Source organism: Sinocyclocheilus rhinocerous, unplaced genomic scaffold (genome assembly GCF_001515625.1).
Source record: "Sinocyclocheilus rhinocerous isolate Xijiao unplaced genomic scaffold, SAMN03320098_v1.1 scaffold62, whole genome shotgun sequence".
Lineage (NCBI taxonomy): Eukaryota > Metazoa > Chordata > Actinopteri > Cypriniformes > Cyprinidae > Sinocyclocheilus > Sinocyclocheilus rhinocerous.
Genome location: NW_015656585.1, coordinates 3,195,615 through 3,220,529, shown reverse-complemented (window position 1 = coordinate 3,220,529; position 24,915 = coordinate 3,195,615). Strand labels below are relative to the sequence as shown.

The 24,915-nt window shown below is 36.4% G+C and overlaps 1 protein-coding gene across 9 annotated transcripts in view; it reads right to left on the bottom strand.

Annotated features, from left to right (window-relative positions):
• The window catches only part of mef2cb (myocyte enhancer factor 2cb), a 77,197-nt gene that overhangs the window by 20,790 nt on the left and 31,492 nt on the right, over positions 1–24,915 (bottom strand). For 8 of the 9 annotated variants that reach the window (XM_016527817.1, XM_016527818.1, XM_016527816.1 and 5 more), the window contains 2 exons: positions 22,227–22,416; positions 11,273–11,476 (listed from right to left, as the gene is read on the bottom strand). In XM_016527817.1, the coding sequence (XP_016383303.1) occupies positions 11,273–11,476; positions 22,227–22,280 (258 nt within the window). In that variant the 5' untranslated portion in view covers positions 22,281–22,416. Of the gene's footprint in view, positions 1–11,272; positions 11,477–22,226; positions 22,417–24,017; positions 24,057–24,915 lie in introns of those variants that run through there. The other variant, XM_016527819.1, reaches the window with a different exon arrangement.

Genomic DNA, 24,915 nt, shown 5'->3' with positions numbered 1-24,915 from the left:
CGCAGCCTGTTCATTATCAAAATAAAATACAGTTAAAGAAACATAAAAAGTTACACTGCTCAATTTAAATAGTCCGTAGTACAGTCTGTGCCGTTCAGAGTGACCAGCACCTCACTGCTGATATAGCCTATATGTGAAGGATGATGTTTTACGTTGATAATGCGAGTGAAGAACAAAGCCTATAGTTTACATAATAAATAATAGGATAGCATCCAGATACTTCGCGAATATGGAAACATTTGGATTCGTGCAGAATGAGAGAGGTAGGCTTCAGTTTTGCTTTAAATTAATTCGCTTTGGCTTGGCGCTTATATAGCCTAAATACACCTTTGGAGGATTTGTTGTGGAGAGAAGGGAACTAAAATAGCCTAATTGTGTTTGTAATTTTGCTTTTATTTACCATTATTTTAGCCTACATTATTTCTAAATGTAATAAAATAATAAAATGTACAGCCTACTAATTTAGGCTTTTTTCCCCTCTCAAAACGCTTATAGGATTAGCGTTTTTTGTCCATTCTGAAACATTTTTAAATATCTTGAAAAAAATTATTTAATGTTTTTAATGTGTTGACAGTTTTTTCTTTTGTCTAATACATTTGGTCTTTGGTAACTCTAGAAAAGATGATGCTGTATTGGCTATGATCAAGCGAGATCAAGAATCTCTTCATGATTTTTTGTTTTGTTTTTGAGTAAATTAAACGCTGTACTTTTATTATTATTATTATTATTATTATTGGCAAAGAAAAAGTTAAAAACTTTTATGTTTTACGCAGGAACAGAAACGTTCAAATACCGATTCTGCTCGGAGTGAACCAATATTTTTTTCCCCTCGTTTTTAAGCCCTGCCGTATGCAATTGACCAATATCGGTATCGGTATCGGAATCACACAATAGTTGTTTGTTAAAATCGGTATCGGTATCCTATCCTATCCTATACAATCCTATCGGTGCATCCCTAATGTATATATAGTGTAAACATTTAAAAAATGGAGTCAATAAGATTTTAAGAAATCTTTCTTGAGAAGCAAATCAGAATATTAGAATGATTTCTAAAGGATCATGTGACACTGAAGACTGAAGTAATGACTGCTGAAAATTCAGATAAAAAAAAATCTGATTAAATTAAATTGTAATAAAATTGCACATATATGTGTGTGTCAGTGGCGTAACTTAGTAATGACGGGCCCCAGTGCAGGCTATTATGACGGGCCACATGGGGTGCATGGTTATGAAGCACATACAAACACACAGCGCTCGTGTCTAGAAGGGAACCCATATATGCAAATTTGTGCCTAACCTACTTAATTTAGACCAACTAAAATCAGTATCTTATCAGTTTCTTATATTAAATTGAACATCGAAACTCAAATTGAAACTCTTTCCGTGCGTCTCTCTCTAACACACACGCCTGTGCGTGTTGAATTTTACAGTCATCAGCATGTGTTACCTATTGTATTTGCAAAGCACAGAAGGCAAGGTTATCAGAAGCATTGAGTGTTTCAGCGCTGTGGTGCTGAAATTACCGCAAACTTTTTTTTTTTTAGAACAGTAACCCAGTAAAAAGCAAGAGACTAGGTCTATAAGAAAGAGGTCTAAAACTGTGTTATGGCGAGCGCTCGTTGCTGCTGTTATCAGTTCTCTCTTGGCACTCGTGCACAATGCGCAGTCTTCACACAGACGATCGTACGCTTTGTTCTGTTAAAAGCACAAAACAAAATGCACACAAACATGTCCTTGCTCTTGATATACAATCACTGATGAACACCTTTGGTTTTAATGTGAGAAAAAAAAAAACTACACGAGGGTGGATTAGAACCCAAAACCTCGAAAATGCTTGACAATAGTTCTACCACTAGACCACTAAAACACACATACATGACTCATACGAATTTATATATTTATTCAGTTCTGTGAAGAATCTCGGTACTAATTGTATTTTATTATTAATAAGTTTATTATTAATTTATATTAATATAGTTGCTTGCAATGTGGGCAGGGCCCGCGTGCGCTGCGGGCCCCCCCCGCGGCACGGGCCCCAGGGACCCATCGATCAGTCTGATTTCAGATATTTGCAGAATGAACAAGTTGTTTTGCAGCTTAAGTTTCAACAAATGAGCTTTTGTTTCAGAAGTTTTCAGTTCTAAAAGTTACAATATGTTTTCCTGACTCAATGAACTCTTTTATCTCAACCGATCAAGGAAAATTTGATTTCTCATGATTACAGTAAGTAATGGATAAGTAATATCATACCTTGAGCATCTAATTACATCCTGGAATGGATGAACGAAAGACCAAATCCACTTAAAATTCTCTATATTTATGCATTTCTAAAATTAAAGCTATTCCCGATATATAGGCCTAAAGTGGAGTAGTACAGAAAGAAACAGCTGTTACTCAAAGAAACATTACGATAAACTCTAGGGGAAAATTGTACACCTGTGTCTTTATTTACTACCTTTTCAATAATGTGATACTCTGTCGTGCCATGTTTTTCAGATTCTGGCACATGACTGTAAAGCGTGTCATCTCATATTCTCGCTCCATGGCTGTTAGCAAGACAGACAGACAAGTCATTCATATGACCTAATGGAGCATCCCATACATGCACACAATGACACTCAGTCAAGCTAAATAAAGGGGTGCTTATACCATGGCCATCTTTCCATTTGAAACATGCTGGTTATGTCTTTATGTCTTGTTTTATTTCTAGACAGACAGAAGGACACCTATCTCGTGCACACACACACACACCACACGCACGCAGGCACGCACACACACACACACACACACACACACACATATTGAAAGGGCTGTGATTCTTTTTTTGGATGCAGTGAGCTGCGAACACACTTGCATGCATACACACACACACAGACATCAGTTTTCAGCCTTTGTCTGTAGGGGTTCTTATCATGCAGCTGCATTACAGGAAGGGGCAGAGGGTTTTGAGGAACAATGCGCAGGCACCTGACCTCTCTGGCATGACCTTGCGTTTCCACACCCTTCAGGCCCTGTGGGAGGGGACACTGCCATCTACACCCACATACAGAAATAGATCGCTCATTTTCCACTGACAGTATGAGGGACAGCCAGAGAGGACAGCCTTGTTACTTGTATCTTAAACACTGATGTCATATTTGACATTTAACTGATGTTGATTTAATATTAGTTTTACTTTATAACCCCCTCCGCCAATTACATTCATCTTTACTTGTACATGGGTGACATTGCAGTGTGATAGTTCCTTCTAAAACTATTTTAAACATTTTTTTTCTATTTTGTTTATAATTATTAAGCATGTAGCTTTATTATGAATTATTAATATGACTCCATATTAACTGAGAGGCTGGAATATTTGTGTTTAAAAAATTATTTGTCACACTGCAGTAATGTTTATTAAAAATAAATGTTAACACTTGTCAATAAGGTTTCTTTTGTTAATACCAGGTAACTGCATTCGTTAACATGTACTAACAATGAAAAAAAAAAGTAATCATTTATTAATCTTAGTTAATTTCAACATTCAGTAATACATTATTAAAATCAAGTTTTTATTTTTATTTTTATAATAATTTTATTCTGTCAATATTATTTAATGGATTTGAGCTATCATTAACTGACAATGAATAGTTGTACTTCTTAACTAATATTAACAAAGATTAATAAATCAAAAAAAATATTGTTTATTGTCAGTTAACGCATTATTCTAAAGTATTACCAAATAAGCTTAAAACATGGTGAAAATATTTAAATACATATTTAGGGAACCTAAAATTCAATTTAATTTAAACCTAAAATCATCCATATAAATTTAAATCTACAATCACAGCCTTTTCTATAAATATGGATATGCGTATATGTGCGCTTCTCTTTGTCTGTAACATGGAAGCACTGGAAAAGTCATTCAAATCTGTTACACTGGCTATAAAAACCCTTTAGAGTCTTTATAAATAAATAAATAATAACAGCTTTTATCCACTGGATCAAATGCTTAGTGGCACCCCCAGGTCTGGCGGTGGAGGGGGGACACAGTCCAAGGGCAGTGGTTCACTAGAGGCCTCCACACAAGCTGTTGAATGAATAGAGCCTTGCTTACTCACCCTGCCTCTCCACGCCTATTCTTCTCGATTCGCTTCGCCAGCGCAATAAGCCAAGTGCTAAATTTAGCAACAGAGCACACTATTTTTAGACCGCTACCATTTTTTGAGACATTTATTAGGGGAAGGATACAAAAAAAAACTCATGCACGCACACACACACAGACCCACATCACACACACTCACACAAACGGAGGGAGGAAGGGGGCTCCTAATTTGGACACATCTGAAACGCACTCATTTTTAAAGTGTTGCCGTAGATGCTTTGCAGCTGTTTCCAATCAGAGGGAAGTGTAGAGAAAACACGAGATATTTAAATACCGAGTAAAGGAGAGAACGCAAAAGAGAGGCAGATCAAATGCTCTGGGTTCTCCTCGCTGACGACCAGCAGCCATGTGGCAGAAGTTCAACAAGTAGTTCAAAGGCTGTGGGGTCAAAATGCTCTGGACTGGTGCTGCTCCTCACTGAATGAGTGATGAGATCTGCTTTGAAGGCTGGGGAGACGTCTCACACTCGTGTCACATTTTACAGTTATTTTTCAACGTCAAGAATGTGGAGAAATTTAAATCTGGATTGTTATGATATGAAGACGTCTTACAGTCTTACAGTCTGAAAGAAGCCAAATATATGTATATTCTATACTCACCATGAGGCTGCATTTATTTGATCAAAAATACAGCAAAAACTGTAATATTATGAAATGCTACTTTAAATTATAATAATTGTATTGCTTCTACTTTAATATATTTTAACATGGAATGTATTCCTGTGATGGCAAAGACGAATTTTCAGCAGCTGTTACTCTAGTCTTCAGTGTCACATGATTCTTCACAAATCATTCTAATATGCTGCTATATGATTTGCTGCTCAGGAAACATTTCTTTAATATTTTACTTGAATATTTTTGTAAAAAAAAAAATATGACAATTTTTTCGAGATTCTTTGATGAATAGAAAGTTCAAAAGAACAGCAATCAAACTATTTTGTAAAATGTTATAAATGTCACTTTTGAACAATGTCACCACAGAATAAAAACACTTTTGAACGGTAGCTAGCAATACAAACTAATATATGTAATCCAGTAAGATATATGTTTGTAATCCATTATATAATTTCAGTTAAAACAGTTATAATGTGTTATAATATTTACTTATTCATATTTAAAGCATCAAGTAAGAATATGAAAGTTTCCATTTATACTTCACATACTGTTTGTGACGCATTGTTCATCTCCTCCTCAGTTGACTTGGCTATGTCACGGGGTTTATTTGCTTAACTAGACAAAGCCTCTTCTGAGTTTAATGACAAATTCTGGCAAAAACATTGAGCTTGAACATCACTCGGTTCAATTACCATAAACTTACTGACTCTTCGTGTGAGCCAATAATAGCATGTATGTGTGGGATGGTAGACTATGGCGATACGCAAATATTTCCCACTATCAGATGTATGTTTGTTTGTAAGAGGACACAGTTATGTCAGTGTGTTATGTCATAGCGGGCCTTTGTAAGTTAAATAAATGGTCATTGAGACTCAGCGCTGAGAGAAAATCGCTGTAGGCTAATGTTCTCTCTGATCTCTGATTACTCAAACCAGTAAGAAAGAAAGTATTTTCAAAAGACAACTGAGGGAATATTCTACTGGAGCAGCCTGCTAATGTGCAAAGTCCTTACGAGGAAAGTATCTTTTAATTAACTCTTTACTGCCACTTTGAAGAGAAATGAAAATGAAATTCAGTTAATTAGTGTACCTTGTCCACATCAAGCATTCTCCGAGACGTTTAATGAACCTGTGTTGATCTTCATTTTTTTCCCCTTTCTCCTTCTACTTTAAACAGATGCAAGTCGAGAGAAGGCTGACGCCTGCAACCCTTCTCACACATCTCAGCACACGGCAACACATATGAGGGTGAAACATCGTGAGGGAGCTTTGCGGAATCTCATTAACCAAGCAGGTAGTCATTAACAGTGTGACCTTTGGAAATAATCACCAGCCTCCCTCCCTGTCGCTCTCTCTCTCTGTTTGTCTCCCGGCGCTCGCGGCTAAACGCGCTCCTTTCTATTGACGATTCATTCAGAAGTTGTGGCGCTGAGAGAAGAGAGAAGATTAAAAGGTGACTGTTCAGATAAAGCTAATCTATGATGGGATGGGTTTGGCAAACTCTCTCTCAAGTGTTTGTGTCCTGCTCACACGACCGCTCCACGTGATGATGGGAGTGTTGACATGAGTAAAGCATGCAGCCACAACGTGCTTCTTTTCTTTCATAGCCATGCTAATCTCTCTTGGTTTTGCCTAATCTTGAATAACTGTGCTGCAAAAAACACAACAACAGTGATTACTAATTAATCATTTTTATCCAATGACATTACTCAATAATTTACTAAAGTAATAAAATGTTATAGAAAATTATATATGTAATTTTGTATTATACATAAACTATTATATTACATTTACATTATTCTTTAATTTACTGAAATTATTTTCTATAATAAAACTGTTATTTAAAATGCTAAATTATTTATATAACATTTTGTAAAAGGTTTTTATGTAATATTTACATAATTCATTACTTGACTGATTTGATATTTTATATATAAAATGCTGTTTACAATTATATACATTTGTAATATATTTTATAAAAAAATTTTTTTTTTTATTATTTATATATTTTGCATCATTCATTTACTGATTCTATATATTATAACAAATACATGCATATGAATGCATATGTTTTATTTATTTATAATTTATAAAATGCTTTATAGTATGTTTTATTTTTATATTTTATAATTCATTAATTTACTGATTTCATGTAATATAAAATTAAACTGAATAATAATGAAACATAGATTTTGATGAGTATCAATGCAAATGCAACTGATCCTTCAACTGTTGTAAAAACAAAAAAAAACAGAACCAACTCAGCTGAGCTCTAATGCTCCACACATGCTGGGGAAACTGGTCTGGCACGGTGCATTATGGGAAATCTATAGCTGTTTAAGTTTTTAATCTCCTGCCAAATAAATGCTGCATTGTATCTGTGCCAACAAATGAGAGCATTTTGACAACCAAACCATGTTGTTGTGTTTGTGTTGTTCCCCCCACCCCCTGCTAACCTAAAACTAGATAATTTTACCTTACACAAGCACTTGTAATCTGTTCTTTCTTCATGACTTAAGGTGTAATTATCTGGACCTTCCCACCTTTTGTCTAGCCTCAGATGTTAAGACGTAGGAGACTTTTAATGAGTTTTTGTATTCAAGCTAAACATGCTAGGAAGGGTGCTTTGATTGAGGTATGAAGAGCTATGTAAAAACTGAAAAAATGTACCACGAACAACGAACACACTTGTTGATTAGTTTGACCCTGCTTTTTTATTTACCAAGGTCCCGGTTAATTATGAGTCTATCACCACTTTGTCTTGTAAAAAATAAATAAAATCAAAGCGTAAATATCATTTTGACAATATTTGTTTTAAATCTATCAGCAACTGAAAAAGTTTTCATCTCTTGCTTTTTCATGTCTCCCTTCTCACGTTTATATCTTTTATTACGCAAATGCCAAATTGAGAAAGGCACATCTGCGTACATTTCGGCTGAATGGGAGAATGGCCTGACCTACGAAAGCAGAGATAAAAATGGATGAAAACGGAAGACATAAGCGGAAAGAAAGAGCCAGGGAGAGTAGAGTAGGGTAGAAGAGCCTCTAGCCTCTCATAAACAGAGCTAAAGAGGCTGGGCTTCTATGAGTGTGTGTGTGTGTGTGTGTGTGTGTGTGTGTGTGTTTTCAGCCCGTTTAAACAATGCTAAATCTCTGTATGTACAGCAGACGGTCCATAGCCGATATATGTGTTTGTCTAACAAGTCTCGCACACACACTACAGCTCAAAGCTGAACTATGGCACTGATACCCCTATGCCGAGTTCCCCCTCCGGCCCACCCCAAGGCCTCGTCCCCATCCTGCCATCACAACAGGAAGTCTGCTTTGTTCCTCTTTACCTCCTACCGCCCACATCCCCTGGCCGTGATGTAACCTAGCAGCAGAAAAACGGGGCCCTGCAGGAGCTCAGCACTTCAGCGTCGACAAATCCAGTTAGGGCGGCATTTTAGCCACCTTCAAATTGATCCAAATCTGGCAAATTGGAAAGAAACTCCACTAAAGCTGTTGCTTGGTGATGGGAGCAGTTTGACTCGCTATATGCTCTTTTTTATTTTCTTTCCACTTCGATGTTTGCATGTGGTGATTTTCTGTCTTCACACGGCAGAGCAAACCAAGATGTTTAGGACTTGCTTTTTAAGTCGAATTCAGCACTCCGAAAGTTGTTCTACAATGTTTATAAAAATAAAAATATATACCAGTATGGTTTTACTTTTATTTCAGAGCTAACTGATAAAGACAGTTTCAGGTCTAGCTAACTAAAAGAGTTTTTGTTAAAATTGTGAGCATGACCTGTGATACTCTTGAAAGTATGTTATACAAGTAATGTTGGAATTGTAATGTAATTAAAAACGAATATATTGCACCATATACCTTAATATTTCAACAAAACCTTTAGGAATTTATAGCTTTCATGGAGTTACACAGCAGTGCATTTTCCAGATTTGTTTTTTTTAATGCATATTATGGTTTGTTTTTGGATTATATGTTTTAAAAAAAAAATTTTTTTTTTTACATATGTTGTAATTAATTTGTAGTTATTTATATTTATATATTTATTGTAATTTAGCTCTTTCTTTAATTTCATGAGTTGTTGTTGTTTTTGTTTTCTTTATCGTTTAGGTGGAGGCTTTAAATAAGCCCATTGGGTTTTCTGCCTCTCCCAGCACGGGTTGTGCTTTTATGTTCTGTTTTTATTGTATTTATTTTATTCTTGTGCAAAATAAATAAACTAAACTAAAACAACTAAACAGATATTATTGTTTTTATTTTTTATTGTAATATTTAATATTATAATAATGTATATAATCAAATTAAAATAAAATATATGATTATAATTATATTTCAACAAAACCTTTAGGAATTTATAGCTTTCATGGAGTTACACAGCAGTGCATTTTCCAGATTTGTTTTTTTTAATGCATATTATGGTTTGTTTTTGGATTATATGTTTTAAAAAAAAAATTTTTTTTTTTACATATGTTGTAATTAATTTGTAGTTATTTATATTTATATATTTATTGTAATTTAGCTCTTTCTTTAATTTCATGAGTTGTTGTTGTTTTTGTTTTCTTTATCGTTTAGGTGGAGGCTTTAAATAAGCCCATTGGGTTTTCTGCCTCTCCCAGCACGGGTTGTGCTTTTATGTTCTGTTTTTATTGTATTTATTTTATTCTTGTGCAAAATAAATAAACTAAACTAAAACAACTAAACAGATATTATTGTTTTTATTTTTTATTGTAATATTTAATATTATAATAATGTATATAATCAAATTAAAATAAAATATATGATTATAATTATATAATATAATATTTTATTTATAATTATATTAACAAATTATTAAAAACAAATAAATATTATATGTAATAATAATAAATATTATTATTATTATTATTATTATTATTATTATTAATTTGAAATGAATAATAATTTCATTGACAAATTATTACACCACCACTTCAGTGTAAAGTGGATCTTCTTTATTAAATTCTTCCTTATGTTTCTAAACTACTGGCCATGGATTGTGGACTGTAATACACATGAAAAGCATATGACATTAAGTCCTCCATGAGATTATTCATGCATCAAAATGGTAAACTTCATCTAGCACAGCTGCTCAAGCTTGGAGTGCATTTTTGTAATTGTGCCTTGATGCACAGCAGGAATAACAAGCACATTCTACCTGCCCTTTAAATCTGCCTCAAGGTCTGAGCTTGTAGAAGAGGCAAAAACGGTGAAGAGAATGACAGATGATCAATGAATTTACAAAAACCCATCTTTGCATTTGAGATGATATTTCCTAGCACATAAAAACAAATAAAATATATTAATTATAAATGCCACACTGGCTTTATGAGATATATACATACAGAAATACACTTGCTGAATATGTAAATAAATACAACTAAATTATCGAGCTGCAGAGTTACTGAGTGAATTAAAGCAAGTGTAGATACAGCGGAAATGAAGATGGACCACAGAGTGAGCGGGAATGTGACTTGTGACAATATGTCAGTATAAAAAAGGAAGTAGACAGAAAAACCTGTTTTGTCTGATTGACTCTAATAGCAAAGGAGTTGGAGTGCACTTAGATTGTGATCAACCCACTTCACAAACTCACCCATAGATCTAGGGATATTAACTTTGTACGTAGATGTGGACCTGTTGTTGTTCATGTAAAGAGGACACTGTCTTAGAGCCCTTAAGTCCTTCATACAGTAGGACCACCTTGTCAACCCACGTATGTCACCTTTGCTTTTAAAGATGTGTTGTGACATCTCAGAAAAGTAGATTACATAGCAGCTCACTCTGTAACATGCTTTTGGATGTTTGCCTCAAGACAGCTACAATAGCTTAGCGTGGCCTGGCCTCAGGTTTATGGCAGGAACCCACGGACAACATGTCTCTAAGACGTGAGAGCCTTTAGGAGCATTAAGCTGATTGAGAAAATGCAGACATCAAAGTAGCTGGCATTCAAAAAGAACAGAGTGAAATGAAATACAGCATGATATTGGATGCATTTAGTTAGTGTACTTTTTATAATTACAATCAAAAGAGGTGCTGCATGATCTACAGTCATTTGGGGTTGTGTCTATAGAGTCTCTCCATGAAAAATAAAAAAATAAGGGCTGAAAATAAGAGTGCAATGGCACTATGCACAAGGAATCCTAGTCAAAATCACATGTTAATGATACATTTAGTCTAATGAAACATGATACATAACACACTGGACAAGATTTCAACCAGCCTAAAGGAGCCCCAGTATAACAATCTACATTTCCTATGTAACACTTTGTGTTTCATTTCAAACAGCCACTAAATTACATAATGTTTATCAGGTCAATAATTAATGTTCATTCAATTTGTCAGACATGTCATTAAAAACAACAGATATTGTTAAAATATTTGGGGTCAGTAAGATATTTTTAATTACTATTTTTAATTATGAAAAAATATAATGCCCTGCTGACAGTGTGAGAATGTCAGGTAAGTGTATGGAGATCTGAGAAACTCACCTCAACAATGTCAGAGTTGGTCCTGCTCTCATGTGGCTCATTGTACTCAGTGTATTTGAGCAACACTTTGTCCATATCTGTGCTGGCATACTGGAAAAGCTTGTTAGTAGTGTTGAAGATGATGAGGGCAATCTCACAGTCACACAACACGCTCAGCTCATAGGCTTTCTTCATCAGGCCAAACTTTCTCTTTGTAAACGTCACCTAGAGAGAGACAGAAGAGGGGGAAAAAGCTTAGACAAGTCACAGGCTGTACTGACGGCGTAGCACAAAGCATTGGCTGGTGGCATAAAAACGGAGATGGATGACTCTATGTGTGTTTGCTCAGCGCGTTGATGCTCTTAAAGTTGTCCTAAATACAGTGTTTCTTCAGAAAATCAATGTTACTTTTCTTTCCTTCTGTCTACTTTCCTTTATTTTCCTTTGTGCTCTTCCAAATTATCTGGAAAAATAGACAATAGAGTAATAGCTCCTTCCTCTCATAAATCAACTGAAGATCTTTTAAAAACTCTGTTCTTTAACCAAAAGTAAAATACTTATTCTTGCATTCATAAGAAGAAAATAGCTTTAATAATTGAAATATAACCTCCAAAATTAGGCATCAACCTCTCATTTAAGAATAATACAGTAACACCAACTTTGTCTGACCCCTCTAATACATAAGTTCGACTGTATAATTAGGATAATTTCATTTCATAATAAAGGTTAACCATATTCGTCTTAAGTAAACTGGGGGAACAAAGAAAAATAGAAAGATTGTATTGCCCTTGCGTGCATCTGTGTGCAAATGCACTTTTTCAGCAGATGCACAGACATACAAACACATGCACACACTCACTCGCACAAAGATCATCGCTGCCACAGAGTGTTTGAGAGGCTGTTAATGACTTCTCAGTGCATGTTCTCATCTAAATTAGCAGCATTAAAAATAAGAAGCATCTCTCTCTGACCTCATAGGTTTCATGTCTCTTGAGCACTTAAATGCAATGCTCGAGAAACCACACACACAAGACCAGCTCATGATATAGAAGGAACCTTGAGGCCAAACCACTAAACTCTTCATCTCTTTTAAATGTAGCCAAAATGTCCCCAATGCACCTGTTATTGTGATACATGTTCACAGTAATCTATATCCCTTTATTTATTGCATAACGAAAGTGCATTACATTACAAAATATATTGTGCATGTGACAATCACCAAGAGAATTTGCATGTATTAGCATAAGGTATTGCATTCTTTGATGCTGCAAATTTGTTTCTGACGTAGTCATGGTGAAACTATTTAGCTCATATGGTATGTTAAACTAAAAAAAAAATGTAATAAAGAAATAAATAAAGAACAATCCCTAGTTACAATTAAAAAAAATATATGGGTAAAGTCTAAATAACACTTGTGTAACAAGTAGGAACATTTTATAGTGTACTGTAAAAACATTTGTTGTCAGGTAATCTGAACAGATACTTTATGTGGAAACATCTAAATTAACTGGTTTAATTCAAATCAAAAACATTATTTTATATTACTGAATCATCCAGAAAAGTAGAAGTAGCTACTTAAAGGGATAGTTCCCCCCCAAATTAAAAATTAATATACTCACTCTCATGTTGTTCCAAACTCATATGACTTTCTTTCACCTGCAAAGCACTTAAAAGTTATTTAAAGTCAATGGGGTCATAAATAAATAAACAAACAAACACAATTCTAATAATTTGTTTGTGCCCCACAGAATAAAGAAAGACATGCAGGTTTGGTATAATATTATGGTGAGTAAATCATGAAATAATTTTAATTTTTGGGTAAACTGTCCTGTCACCACACAGTATGTGTTTGTGTACTTGAACTGCATTTCACCAATTTTGTTTGACAGTGTTCTCTCAATCTTCAGAGATTACAGTTACAAAAGTTATAGTAGTGATTCTCATCCTGCTGGTCATCCTCCATCATCATACTTCCAGTAATTTATGAGAGAAGTAATGATGTATTGATTATGTATCATTTTGACAAGTTGAACAGGCACTTAAACAACACAACTGATGTTTTGACAGCTCCCTTTTCTGCAAGATAAAGCCAAAATGAGAGTTTCGCGCTTCCTGAGAAAGCCTCTATAGTGTGACTTAGCAGTTCTGAGAGGTTTCTTCTTGAGGTTTCTGGAGATTTGGCAAGTGTGACAAGATGCGAAAAGAATAAGCCAAAAATCTGTCATTTGAATTATTTGACCTCCAGTATGACAGCAGGTTGAGAAAAGAAAACGCTGAACAGTGTGTTTGATGAACAGACTTTGAATTTTGGATTATTTGAAAAACAAACAACAAAGTCAGTCATTAATTCGCACATCCAAAATAAATGTAGCAATTTGCAGGGCAGTTCTCTGAAAGAGGAAGTAGTATCACACAGATAGTCAGATATGGAGATATAAGGACTTTAAATAATCACTGCGGTCAAGCTAAGAACTGTGGCCAGTGACATCAACACCCACAGTCAAACACTAACACTACATACTAAAGATACTTCACAAATCCTTCATCAGAGGCTTTTTGCAATGTCATTTATATTCTTTTGATGTCCATAAAATCCATAAAGTTTCCTTAGAATTTTACTTTGCTATTAATTTCCTATTTGTGACTCGGAGCACAAAACCAGTCTTAAGTCGCTGGTGTATATTTGTAGCAAAAGCCAAAAATACATTGTATGGATCAAATTTATCAATTTTTCTTTTGTGCCAAAAATCATTAGGATATTAAGTAAAGATCATGTTCCATGAAGATATTTTGTAAATTACCTACCGTAAATATATCAAAACGTAATTTTTGATTAGTAATATGCATTGCTGAGAACTTCATTTGGACAACTTTAAAGGCGATTTTGTCAATATTTTGATTTTTTTTTGCACCCTCAGATTCCAGATTTTCAAATAGTTTTATGTCGGCCAAATATTGTCGATTTTTCAAAAATTGGCCCTTATGACTGGTTTTGTGGTCCAGGGTCACATTTATGTGAAAGGTGTTAGATCCTAAATGGAGAATCATCCCAAAAAGAAAATTCTGTCATCCTTTACTCACCCTCATGTCATCATCTGACTTTCTTCTATGAAATATATTTCTGAAATGTTGACAATAGAACTCAATGGTAACCAAAACTTTTTGGTTGCGATTCTTCAAGTTTCTTCAATCTTCTTTTGTGTTTTGTAGAAGAAAGAAAGTTGAGGCTGAGTAAATGACAAGAGAATGTTTTTATTGGGGGGTAAACTATCCTATTAAGTTTTACACCCCAAAATATGAGTGGAAAATCTGTTTAAAATCATGTCCACTCAACATGAGAGAAATACTCAAACCAGTAACCTAATAAAAGCTGCTGATTTTACATGAAGTGGCCACCATTTTGATATCACACGACTGAATACTAGCTGAAATTACTTATTTTATCTCATCTGATGAAGAACTCAAAGCAAATGATTCCCTACACATTATCTCCAAAACCAGTGTTTTGGTACAAAGTTCACCATATATGAAACATGCCAGAATAATGTAGTCACAAGGGCCTTAAGTGTGATGTTCTCCCGCTTCTCCTGCTCGCTACCTGCCTCCACAATCTCATTCCTTGTTATCTGTGAAGCTCATGAGCCTTCAGCGAGCCAGCGTGCTAATTGCAGAAAATGCCAGTTGCAACACCTCCTCGATGTGGTGAGAGCTGCAAGAAATGACGGACCATGGTTCATAACGATTGTGATTTTGTCTCTTCGAACCCTGAACCTGCAGACCACAGAAGTGTGAAGCCCTTATCATGTGAGCACATTCTTGTCATGCATGACAAACAAACTGCCGAGTACGTAGACTTAAATGTGCCGTTGCGCACGTAACGGTGAGGTGAGTTTGAACTGTTGTTTAAAGGATTGAGAATCCCTTTCTACTGCCAAACAGAAGGAATAAAAGGGAGAAAGGAGAAAAAAGGTCCGATTCCCAGCCTGAGTTTGGTGTGTGTGTGTGCACGTGTGTGAGGGGGAGTCGGAGGGGGGAGGTCAGGAAGCACATTTGTATGCATTTCCTCTCATAACAGGAAGTGCCTGACAGCTTCCCCTTCACAATGGCTTCGCTTCTGCTTCCCGCCTCCAGTGCATTTTTCCCCTGGGGAGTTCCTCTAGATGACAGAGACAGGGAGGATGAATGTCCATTTGTCACCATCTGCCCCTGCACCGTGATCCGTGCGACCCACACACCCCGAAATCTCACCGCTCACGCTCCATGTTATATGAATCATTATGGTGAAGTCTCACAGTAGGGGTTGTATTGACAATAGACATGTTTATCCAACACAAATTCGACTCTGTTTCCTTTCCAAACAGCTTATATTTAAATGTTAAAAGATGTTAGGAGATGCATTTGTGCTCTGTTTCTTCTAACCTACACTGACAGTAACAAAATATGCGGTATTTAAGCACTGCTTTCAAAACCTTACTGAGCGTCACTTGCTGTAACAAAGAGAATGTTTTGAAGGTCATCAGCAGAAATATAATAAGAAGCAAAACCTGCATGAAAAATGAAAATGAGAAAATCACTGAATAATGAGAAGAAAAGTGGAATAACAATTAGCGTAAGAGGAACAAAAGAATTTTAAGAAGATAAATTCGAAGAGGAGAAATTTGGAGAAGTTACACTTCGCGGAAGCAAAGGAATTTTTGAGAAGATGTTGGTGAAGAAGCAGAAAAATAAGACAGAGAGAGAGAGAGAGAGAGGGAGAGACAGATGAAAAAGTGAAAAAACACGCACAGCGTGTTTCTTGAGGAGACAGGCGCAGAGGTAACGATCACAAGAGAAAGGTGGGAATCGTGGAGAGGAGAGCAAGGGGTGATGGGATACCCAGAGGGCCTCATTATTTTCTTGCTGTTAATTTTACTCAAACTGTTTTACACCTTTCCGTTGTTGATTGGAGAGACGCCTCTGTTGTCATGGGTGGCTGAATCAAGCTCCATCTCCATGCCATCACACCATCATGAAGCAGAGATGAAAAGAAAGGTAACAGAAGCCTACAGAACGTGTGGTGCCTGCATTTGCCAAGTCAGTTAGAGGAGTGAAAACCACATCTAGTGCATGTTGAGTGCCAATTAAAGTGCGTACTTTTGAATGAACTTCTATCACAAGGCTTCCAGAAAACGGATTTCTAACACAGAAGTAATGTGTGACAACTGTCCCTTTCTGCTGAGGAAAATCCCAAAATCTTTGCAATTGTTCTTTTTGCTCTTTGTAGGTTAAACCCCGAGCTCATATCAAAGTGAGTTATCATTTCCTTCTTGTCCCATTCAAATAAAAATGGAATATAATAAATCAAAATGTACTATACATTACCATTCAAATGTTTGGTCCACTTTTGAATGTTTTTGAAAGTAGTCTCTTATGCTCACCAAGGCTGCATTTATTTGATCAAAAATACTGTAAAACAGTAATATTGTGAAATATTATTAAAATTTTAAATGTATTTTATATGTGACCATGGACCACAAAACCAGTCATAAGGGTCAATTTTTCAAATTTGAGATTTATACATCATCTGACTTCTATGAAATATATTTTTGAAATTTTGACAATATAACTCAATGGTAACCAAAACTGTTTGGTTACGATTCTTCAAGTTTCTTCAATATGTCTTATTTTGTGTTTTGTAGAAGAAAGAAAGTTGAGGGTGAGTAAATGATAAAATAATGTTTTTATTGGGGGTGATAGGACAACATTCGGCCGAGATACAACTATTTCAAAATCTGGAATCTGAGGGTGCAAAAAAATCGAAATATTGAGAAAATCGCCTTTAAAGTTGTCCAAATAAAATTCTTAGCAATGCATATTACTAATAAAAAATAAGTTTTTATATATTTACAGTAGGGAATTTACAAAATATCTTCATGGAACATGATCTTTACTTAATATCCTAATGATTTTTGGCATAAAAGAAAAATCTATAATTTTGACACATACAATGTATTTTTGGCTATTGCTACAAATATACCCCAGCGACTTAAGACTGGTTTTGTGGTCCTGGGTCACATATGTATATTAAACTGCTATTTAGATCTGAAACCCAAATTTTCTGCAGCCACTACTCCAGTCATCAGTGTCACATGATCCTTCACAAATCATTCTAATATGCTGATTTGGTGCTCAAGATACATTATCAATGCTAAAAACAGTCATCAGTCATGCTACTTAATATTTTTGTGAAGACCGTGATATTTTTTTAGGATTCTTTAACGAATTGAAAGTTCAAAAGAACAGCATTCATTTAAAATGTACTTTTGTAACATTATAAATGTGTTTCTTTTACTTTTTATTGCATCCTGATTGAATAACATTATTGACCTCTTTCGAACAGTACATATTATTCTTTTATAACATATTTTTTTGAATGCTGCACATTAATGTGGCCTTAAAGACTCCATATAATTTTCCTGAACTCCTAAAAATGTATTCTGCCAAGTAAGCAAATGTTTCCTCACCTTTATTTCATCACCAATATCAGACATCCACCATATCCCGCCCTAAACCTGGTATTGCGGACTCTCTTGTCATCATATAGCAGATGAATCAGCTAGTTCCCAAATATAACTGACTAAACATCATTTTATTTTAATATAATTATTACACAGATTCATCTCTCTCAAACGTGCCTGTAAGTGTATGCTGTGTATTCAGCAGTGTGAAAATTAGACAGTAAGCATGCTCTTGTTAGCGATGTGGCTAACACTTTTATGACACAGGGGGTCCTTTCATGTGACGTGCCCAGGAAAGTGTTTGAGTGGCTGGGGGGAAGAAAGCCAGGCTCCTCACACTGATGCCCTCTGTCTAAGCTTCTGGGCAGCCAGTCAACGCCAGGGAGGCCTGCTGGAGGTGCCTTGCTCTGTGTAAGTGTTTTCAGGAGGTGGGCTACGGAGCCAAAGTGGCCGCCCAGGGCGACTGAGGCCTTGTGCCCATAAGCATGGCGCCAGAAGCAGGGTGGGCCGTAGGGAAGCTGCCAGTCTGGAAGAGGTGATATCAGCAAGGCAATGATGGAAGACGACAGTTGAGCCAAAGATTTTTGAGCATTCAAACATTTAATTCTTATGCACTGTGTAGGTTTAGGTTTTTACAGTATATCCATTTAGTATTTAAGGTTATATCATATACTTTCACCTTTTTTATTTCGCTTATCCTGCCTTGTTTTTATCAATAAATCAGGCAAAATGTATAAATACATGTTAACATGTTGACATAGTAAATAAAAAGTATATGCAATTATATCAAAAATAATTTCATATAGACTACAGTTCAAAAGTAAATTTTTGATCAGAAACTGATACATTTATTATTAATTTATCACAGTTTTCACAAAAAAAAAAATTAAAGGGCTCCAATTATGCTTTTTTACAAAGTCTTGATTTTGTTTTGGGGGTGTACTAGAACAGGCTCTTATACTAGGTTGTTCGAAAAACACATTATTTTTCACATATTTTACATTATTACAACACCTCTCTCCTCAGCCTGGCATGAACGGCTCGAATAGTTCCTGTATCATAAAATAATTTTTGAAGAATCAAGCGCACTGAAGACTGGAAGCTGATTTTCACTGAAGCTGAACATTCAACTTTGCCATCACTGAAATAAATGACATTTTTGTTATGATTTTTATATACATATATTTTATATAAATATATTCTGTTTTTAATACATTTTAATATATAATTCTTTTGTAATTTATTATTAGCATCACCTTTTTCATCTTTGGTCACCCATAAAATGAAAGTCTGCTACAAAAATTGGTTGCATTTGCATGAAAAGAGAGCAAACATCTCAAGAATGTCGAGCTTAAGGTGACACTATTGAAACAGTCTGTTGTTTATTTGGCTTCAGTATGGAAAGATTTCCTTAAAGAGGAAGTGAAAATATGCACAGCCCCAGCCACGTCTTCAACACATTAAGAGCTAGAGGGGAGAGAAAAAGCAAAATAGAAAAGAAAAAACCCTTTGTAAGTCAAAGGCCCTCCATTCTTGTCTTGTGATGTCTGTCTTCATGCTTCACTTGTAATACAAAGAAGCAAGTTGTTTGCCACAGCCCCAGATGAATGGCAGCAAGAGGACAAGAGTCAATGATAACCCCTGTGCCAGCTGTAGAACATGACATATACTCTATAAATACACAACAATTTATGATGCATGCTTTCAGCAAAGCATCTTCTGACCAAAATCTCTATGGAGAATTTATGAGCTTATTCTTATCACTTTGCAAGGCCACAGTAGGTTTTGGGATTGGTTTCCATTAAAGTTGTTGACATACGACTAACAATGTGGTCATACTACACTCTAAAAAATGCTGGGTTGTTTCAACCCAACTTTGGGTCAAATATGGACTAACCCAACTTTTGGGTTAAAAATTTAATGTAAAAAATTAACCCAACGGTTGGGTTAGTCCATATTTGACCCAAAGTTGGGTTGAAACAACCCAGCATTTTTTAGAGTGTAGACAGTAAGCATGCAAAATTATGACCAATTTTGGCAAAAGGATAACTGTCCTGCAACATTGCAATCATGCAGATTGGAAGTTTACTTGAGCCAAGAGGTCAATCCCACATAGCGTGATGCATCTTAAGTAATGAAGTAGTATGAAACGCTTCATTTCAACCATATTTAAGGAAACTGGTCAAAAGGAATTAAATGTCATTGTTTGTTTCTTGGCCCTCCCTTTCTTCTTTTCTATCCCAAGACCTGGAAATCTGTGGCATTGACTCTCATCATGTGTCCTTCCTGTATCAATCTCTGATCTTGAAGTCTGGTTAAGGGGGAGTGAGAGAAAAGAGAGAGAGAGAAGGAGAGGAGAACAGCGATAACACCAAGACAGGATGCTCTCTGTGCAATCCGATAGCCTCGCCAAAAACATCCTGACCTCAGCCCCCCTCCTCCTTTCCTTTTTATCTTTGCTTATGATTAGAAACTCTGTGTCTCTGAGCATTGCAAGTAGAAAATAGTGCAAAAAAGGTTGTGTAGAAAAGGAAAATTCTGTCATTATAGACTCATGATATTATCTGTGGATAAGACAAAAAAATATATAATGGCAGTTACTAGTCACTTATTGTGCCAATCTCTCCCCTAAAAAAGAAATAAAACAAAATAAAATAAAATAATTAAAACAATAGATTTGTGTGGGGAAAGACTAAAATATAAGCCATTATCTTATATTATTTCCTTTCCCTCAGCCAGGACTCTCAAATCAAATATATTTTAAACATTAATGAGATCAAATATCACATGTTCTCAGATGGACTACTTTTATGGTACATTTTATGCTTTTTGTTCTTTTTAGAGCTTGACATATATGAATTGTCATTGTAGGGAAAGAGCTGCATAAAGTCTCTTGAAAAATGTGTGTTCAGTATATATAAAAAAAAAAAAATTAAGTTGAATTCAGTAAATAATGACAAAAATGTCCTTTCTAGATGAATTATTCCTTTAAGCAAACGTAAACTCACCAATACAACTTTTATTTTTCATATACACAAACCTTTGAAATTTGTACATGTTTATGTTATTTTAAACTCAGAAGCAAATTCAATATGATGCCTCGTTAACCTCAAAACTTGTTGGTTTTTCAAAATAAATAGAAACAGAGAACAGAGAAGTTTCTGGTTTGAGAAGTACCTTGACTCATTCTTTCAGCGTTTGGCATGAGTGCCCACATGCATGTGAGCCTCTGGTTTCCTCAAGGGGGAGAACTTACTCAACCCACAAGTACTGGATGACTAATGTCACTGTGCCCCCTCTGTCTGCTCCGGCTGACACGCCCATTACTTTCCTCACCCGCTTTTTTCTCTCTTTCTCCTCGGGCCCTCACACTATCTTCAATAATTGATCAACCCACCCAAGGTCCAGACAGCAGCCATTAACTGCAGCAGTATGGTCTCACTCAGTCATATCAACTGTTAGCCAAGTCCTTTTCCCAAAATCACATATTTTTTTTCTTCTCCAGACCAGACTGAGGAACTACGAATGTCTGTTTCTGTGACAAAGTGTCATCCTGTGAAAGGATGTGAGGACTCTGGTTGACTGTTCAGAGAGTCACGTTACGATACAGAAGACAGAGAAAAACCTCAAACTAGTCTAGGTTACTTTCTGTCAAACTGCTTTCCAGGTTTTCTACTTTCCATAAGAGGACAAATGTAAATGCCAAACCTAAAGAACATTTATTGATCTTGCAGTAAAACAAGCGTCTATGTAACTGGCACCAATACGATCAATACAACTACAGTATCTGCTATGCATAATATCTGCCTGTTTTTGTGTGTTCCTGACTTGATTCTGTTTCACGGCCAGAGAAACTTAGATACAGATGTTTTTCTAATAGTTCAAATGTGAATGCATTAACAGATTTTTTTAAAGCCAAATTAATACAATTATTATTTTTTTATCTTAGTGTCTAAACTAGTCAAAGCTGAGGTTTTGGGCAATTGGCTGCTGGTTAGGAAGCTTAGGAAGATTGGGAGACCTGCAAGACCAGCTTAAAACAGCTAAAACCTGGTATTTTTCAGCAGGGATGAATAATAAAAAGATTCTCTCATTAAAGACAATTCATTTTATTATGAAGTGATGAACAGGATCTCAGCGATCTGAGAGCCAAGTTGAAGAGGAAAACTACTAGCTAAGGCAGGAAGGCCCCTCGAGGGCCATCTTCTACCTCTGTGTTGACTCCACCTAAAGCCCTGAAGCATGTGGCATCATTCCACCATTGCCATCTCTGCGTGTTTGTGTTCTCCACCCACCCTGCCCCTGCTAAAGTAATATTCCACAGCCATAAGCTAGAGGTGGCGGCATGCGAGCACGCCAACAATTAGCGTGCACACACCACCTACTTGGTCTATTTTCGTTTGAAATAACCCATCAAACTTCTGTGAAGGAAGTTGTCTAGAGGTGGTTTTTGGCTCCTTCTGGTCAGTGTGACTCACCTGTCTGTTGCGTTCATCCATAATCCGTGTGATCTGAATCTTTTTCCTCCCCATTGTCCCCGTCTTTTCGTTTCTCTCTTTCTCTAATGAACTTATTCTTTTGTCCCTCTGTTTTTGCTTGCTTTTTCTTCAAACCAGGCTTTCTTCTCTCGACTTCCTCCGCTCAATTCAAAGATTCCAGTAGCTGTACCTGCAAAAGGCAGAGAGAGAAAGGCATTAAGTCAGATGAAAAATGGCAAAACCGTAGCGTTAAAAAACAGGGAAAGGCAGAGTCTGAGCCACATGGGACAGCAAATAAAGACAAAAGAATCTGCAGACGATCCGAGGCAGCGCTGTTTTCTGCCATCAATATCATGCAAATCAGATTCTCGCGCTTTGGCTGCGACTATGAGGGTAGACAGCACTGTCATGCTCTCTCTACAGTCACAGAGAATTTGACAGTGTTTTGGAAGTGCCACTAACTTAACAGTTCTAATCATTTGCAGTGTAACGTTTACTGTCGCCCGAACGACAAGCAGCGCCACTTTCCTAAACAACACTGGTGTAACATTGCACAGAATTGTCACGAGCACGCCGAACGAACACATTGGAATTGCCCTTTTAGCTGAACATTTGTGTGAATGCAACAAAACTGTGACTGATGATGAGATGAGGCTTTACCATCCATAAGAGCTGAAGAAGAACCTGAATGGAAACGTGGGCCATCCTAATTTAACCCGCTCTAGAATATGATCCCGTTGTCACGTCGCGGCTTTGCTCGGCTCTCCGTCTCTCCGTCTCTCAGGGAAAAAGGTGTGCGGGGCCTTTATCGGGCCCTCCTGCTGAGCTCTTTCTGCTTTTGAAAGGCTGCCCTCACCCGAGAAGCTAACCCAGGCTTTCTATAAAGTGCTCACAGCTCAGATCCACACAGCGCGATCACAGAACACACGTGTGTGCGCGCTGGTGTTTGTGTGCATGTGCGCACCTCTTTGGTGCCGTAAAGTAGGCCAACCCGATTCATCTCTGGGAGGAGCGGCAGAACTGTTGTTGTGTTTTATTCTGACAGTAGAGGTGATAACGTCCCTCGTTATGCAAATGAGCGTCCCATTATTTAAGCTCGCTGTAATGCAGTAAAGCTGTCAGTGGTGTCACGTTAAAAGCCCTCCATTGCTTTCTCTTTATTCTCCAGCTCTTTTTCTTCTTTCTGAACCAGATTTCACCTGCCAGAGTGAGCGAGGAACATTGATGTAGATACACCTAAAGGATACGCTGCGCTTCTCACGTCTATCCGCACTGCCATGCTGCTCTCATTTATTAATAATCAAGTGCTTATGGGTGGAGTAGGGGTTTTAAAGCTTTCCAGAGACTTTTTCATGTCATTTGAGTTAAACCGCAAGCAAACTCTAATTTCATTGGCTCAGATCCATCTTCATTTCATACAGTGTGGCTAATTTACCAAATTCCGCACTGAGTTGTTGGATTCCCTCAGTGTCATTGAAATAGAGTTGTTAAATACATAGTTTCGCCGCTACAAATACAACCTTGTGCTGATATGGATATAATTTATTTTCCATTGTCTCTAATAATAGCTGTGAATAAGTTACACTCTATTAGCATACAAACAACAGCGCTCTGTACTTCATCCAGAGCTGTTAGCTGGACCGTTAGCGAGGACGTCTTAACGTGTAAGTGGCGAAATCCGAAGTGGCTTGATGATTGTTTAGAGGACCACTGTAAAAGACATAAAACAAGGAGCAAAACAACTCAACTAAAAGCTGGTGATAATGACTGGACGCCCGTGTAAATATTTACTCATCGTGCAGCCAGCAGACTTGGCGTCACAGAGTGCGGTTTCTCTGCTCACATTTGAAAGCTGATTAAGTAGTTAACTTAATCAAAACAGGGTCTATGGCTGTGACTCAAAGAGCAGCTTTCTCATTGATAACGACAGGTCTGTAATCCCCATTCAACCATGCCAGAGTCTCAATGTGGACTTTACGTAATTTTAAAAGCCTTTTAATGGGCTTCATCTGGACACTGACTCGCGTTTACAGTGGCACCAACAACTGAAATGAATGAAAGTATGAATGTTATCGCATTAGATAACAAATTATTAAACCTGTAGACATGTAAAGAAAACCTGCTTTAACTTTATAAAATATTTATTTATTTATTTATTTACTTACTTATTCATTAAATGACCTCACATTACTTGTGGACATGTAGATAGATGTCCCAACACCTACAGTACCAGGATGATGAAGATGAAACGAGTGGACATTTCAGCAAGACAATGATCCCAAACACAGTCAAGGAAACTCTCAGTTGGTTTCAGTGAAAGAAAATAAAGCTGCTAGAATGGCCCAGCCAATCACCTGACTTGAATCCAATAGAAAATAAGAACTAAAGATCAGAGTTCATAGAAGAGGCCCACAGAACTTTCGAGATTTGAAGACTGTTTGTGTGGAAGAATGGGCCAAAATCACACCTGAGCAATGCATGCGACTAGTTTCTCCATACAGGAGACGTCTTGAAGCTGTCATTACCAACAAAGGCTTTTGTACAAGGTATTAAATAAATTTCAGTAGTTCAATACTTTTTCTCTGTGTCATTCCATTTTATTACACATAACTTAATTTCTGAAATTATGTGTTTTGTTTATTTGTATGTATGGATTACTTGGGTTATTACCGAAATCTGGTGAAAATTT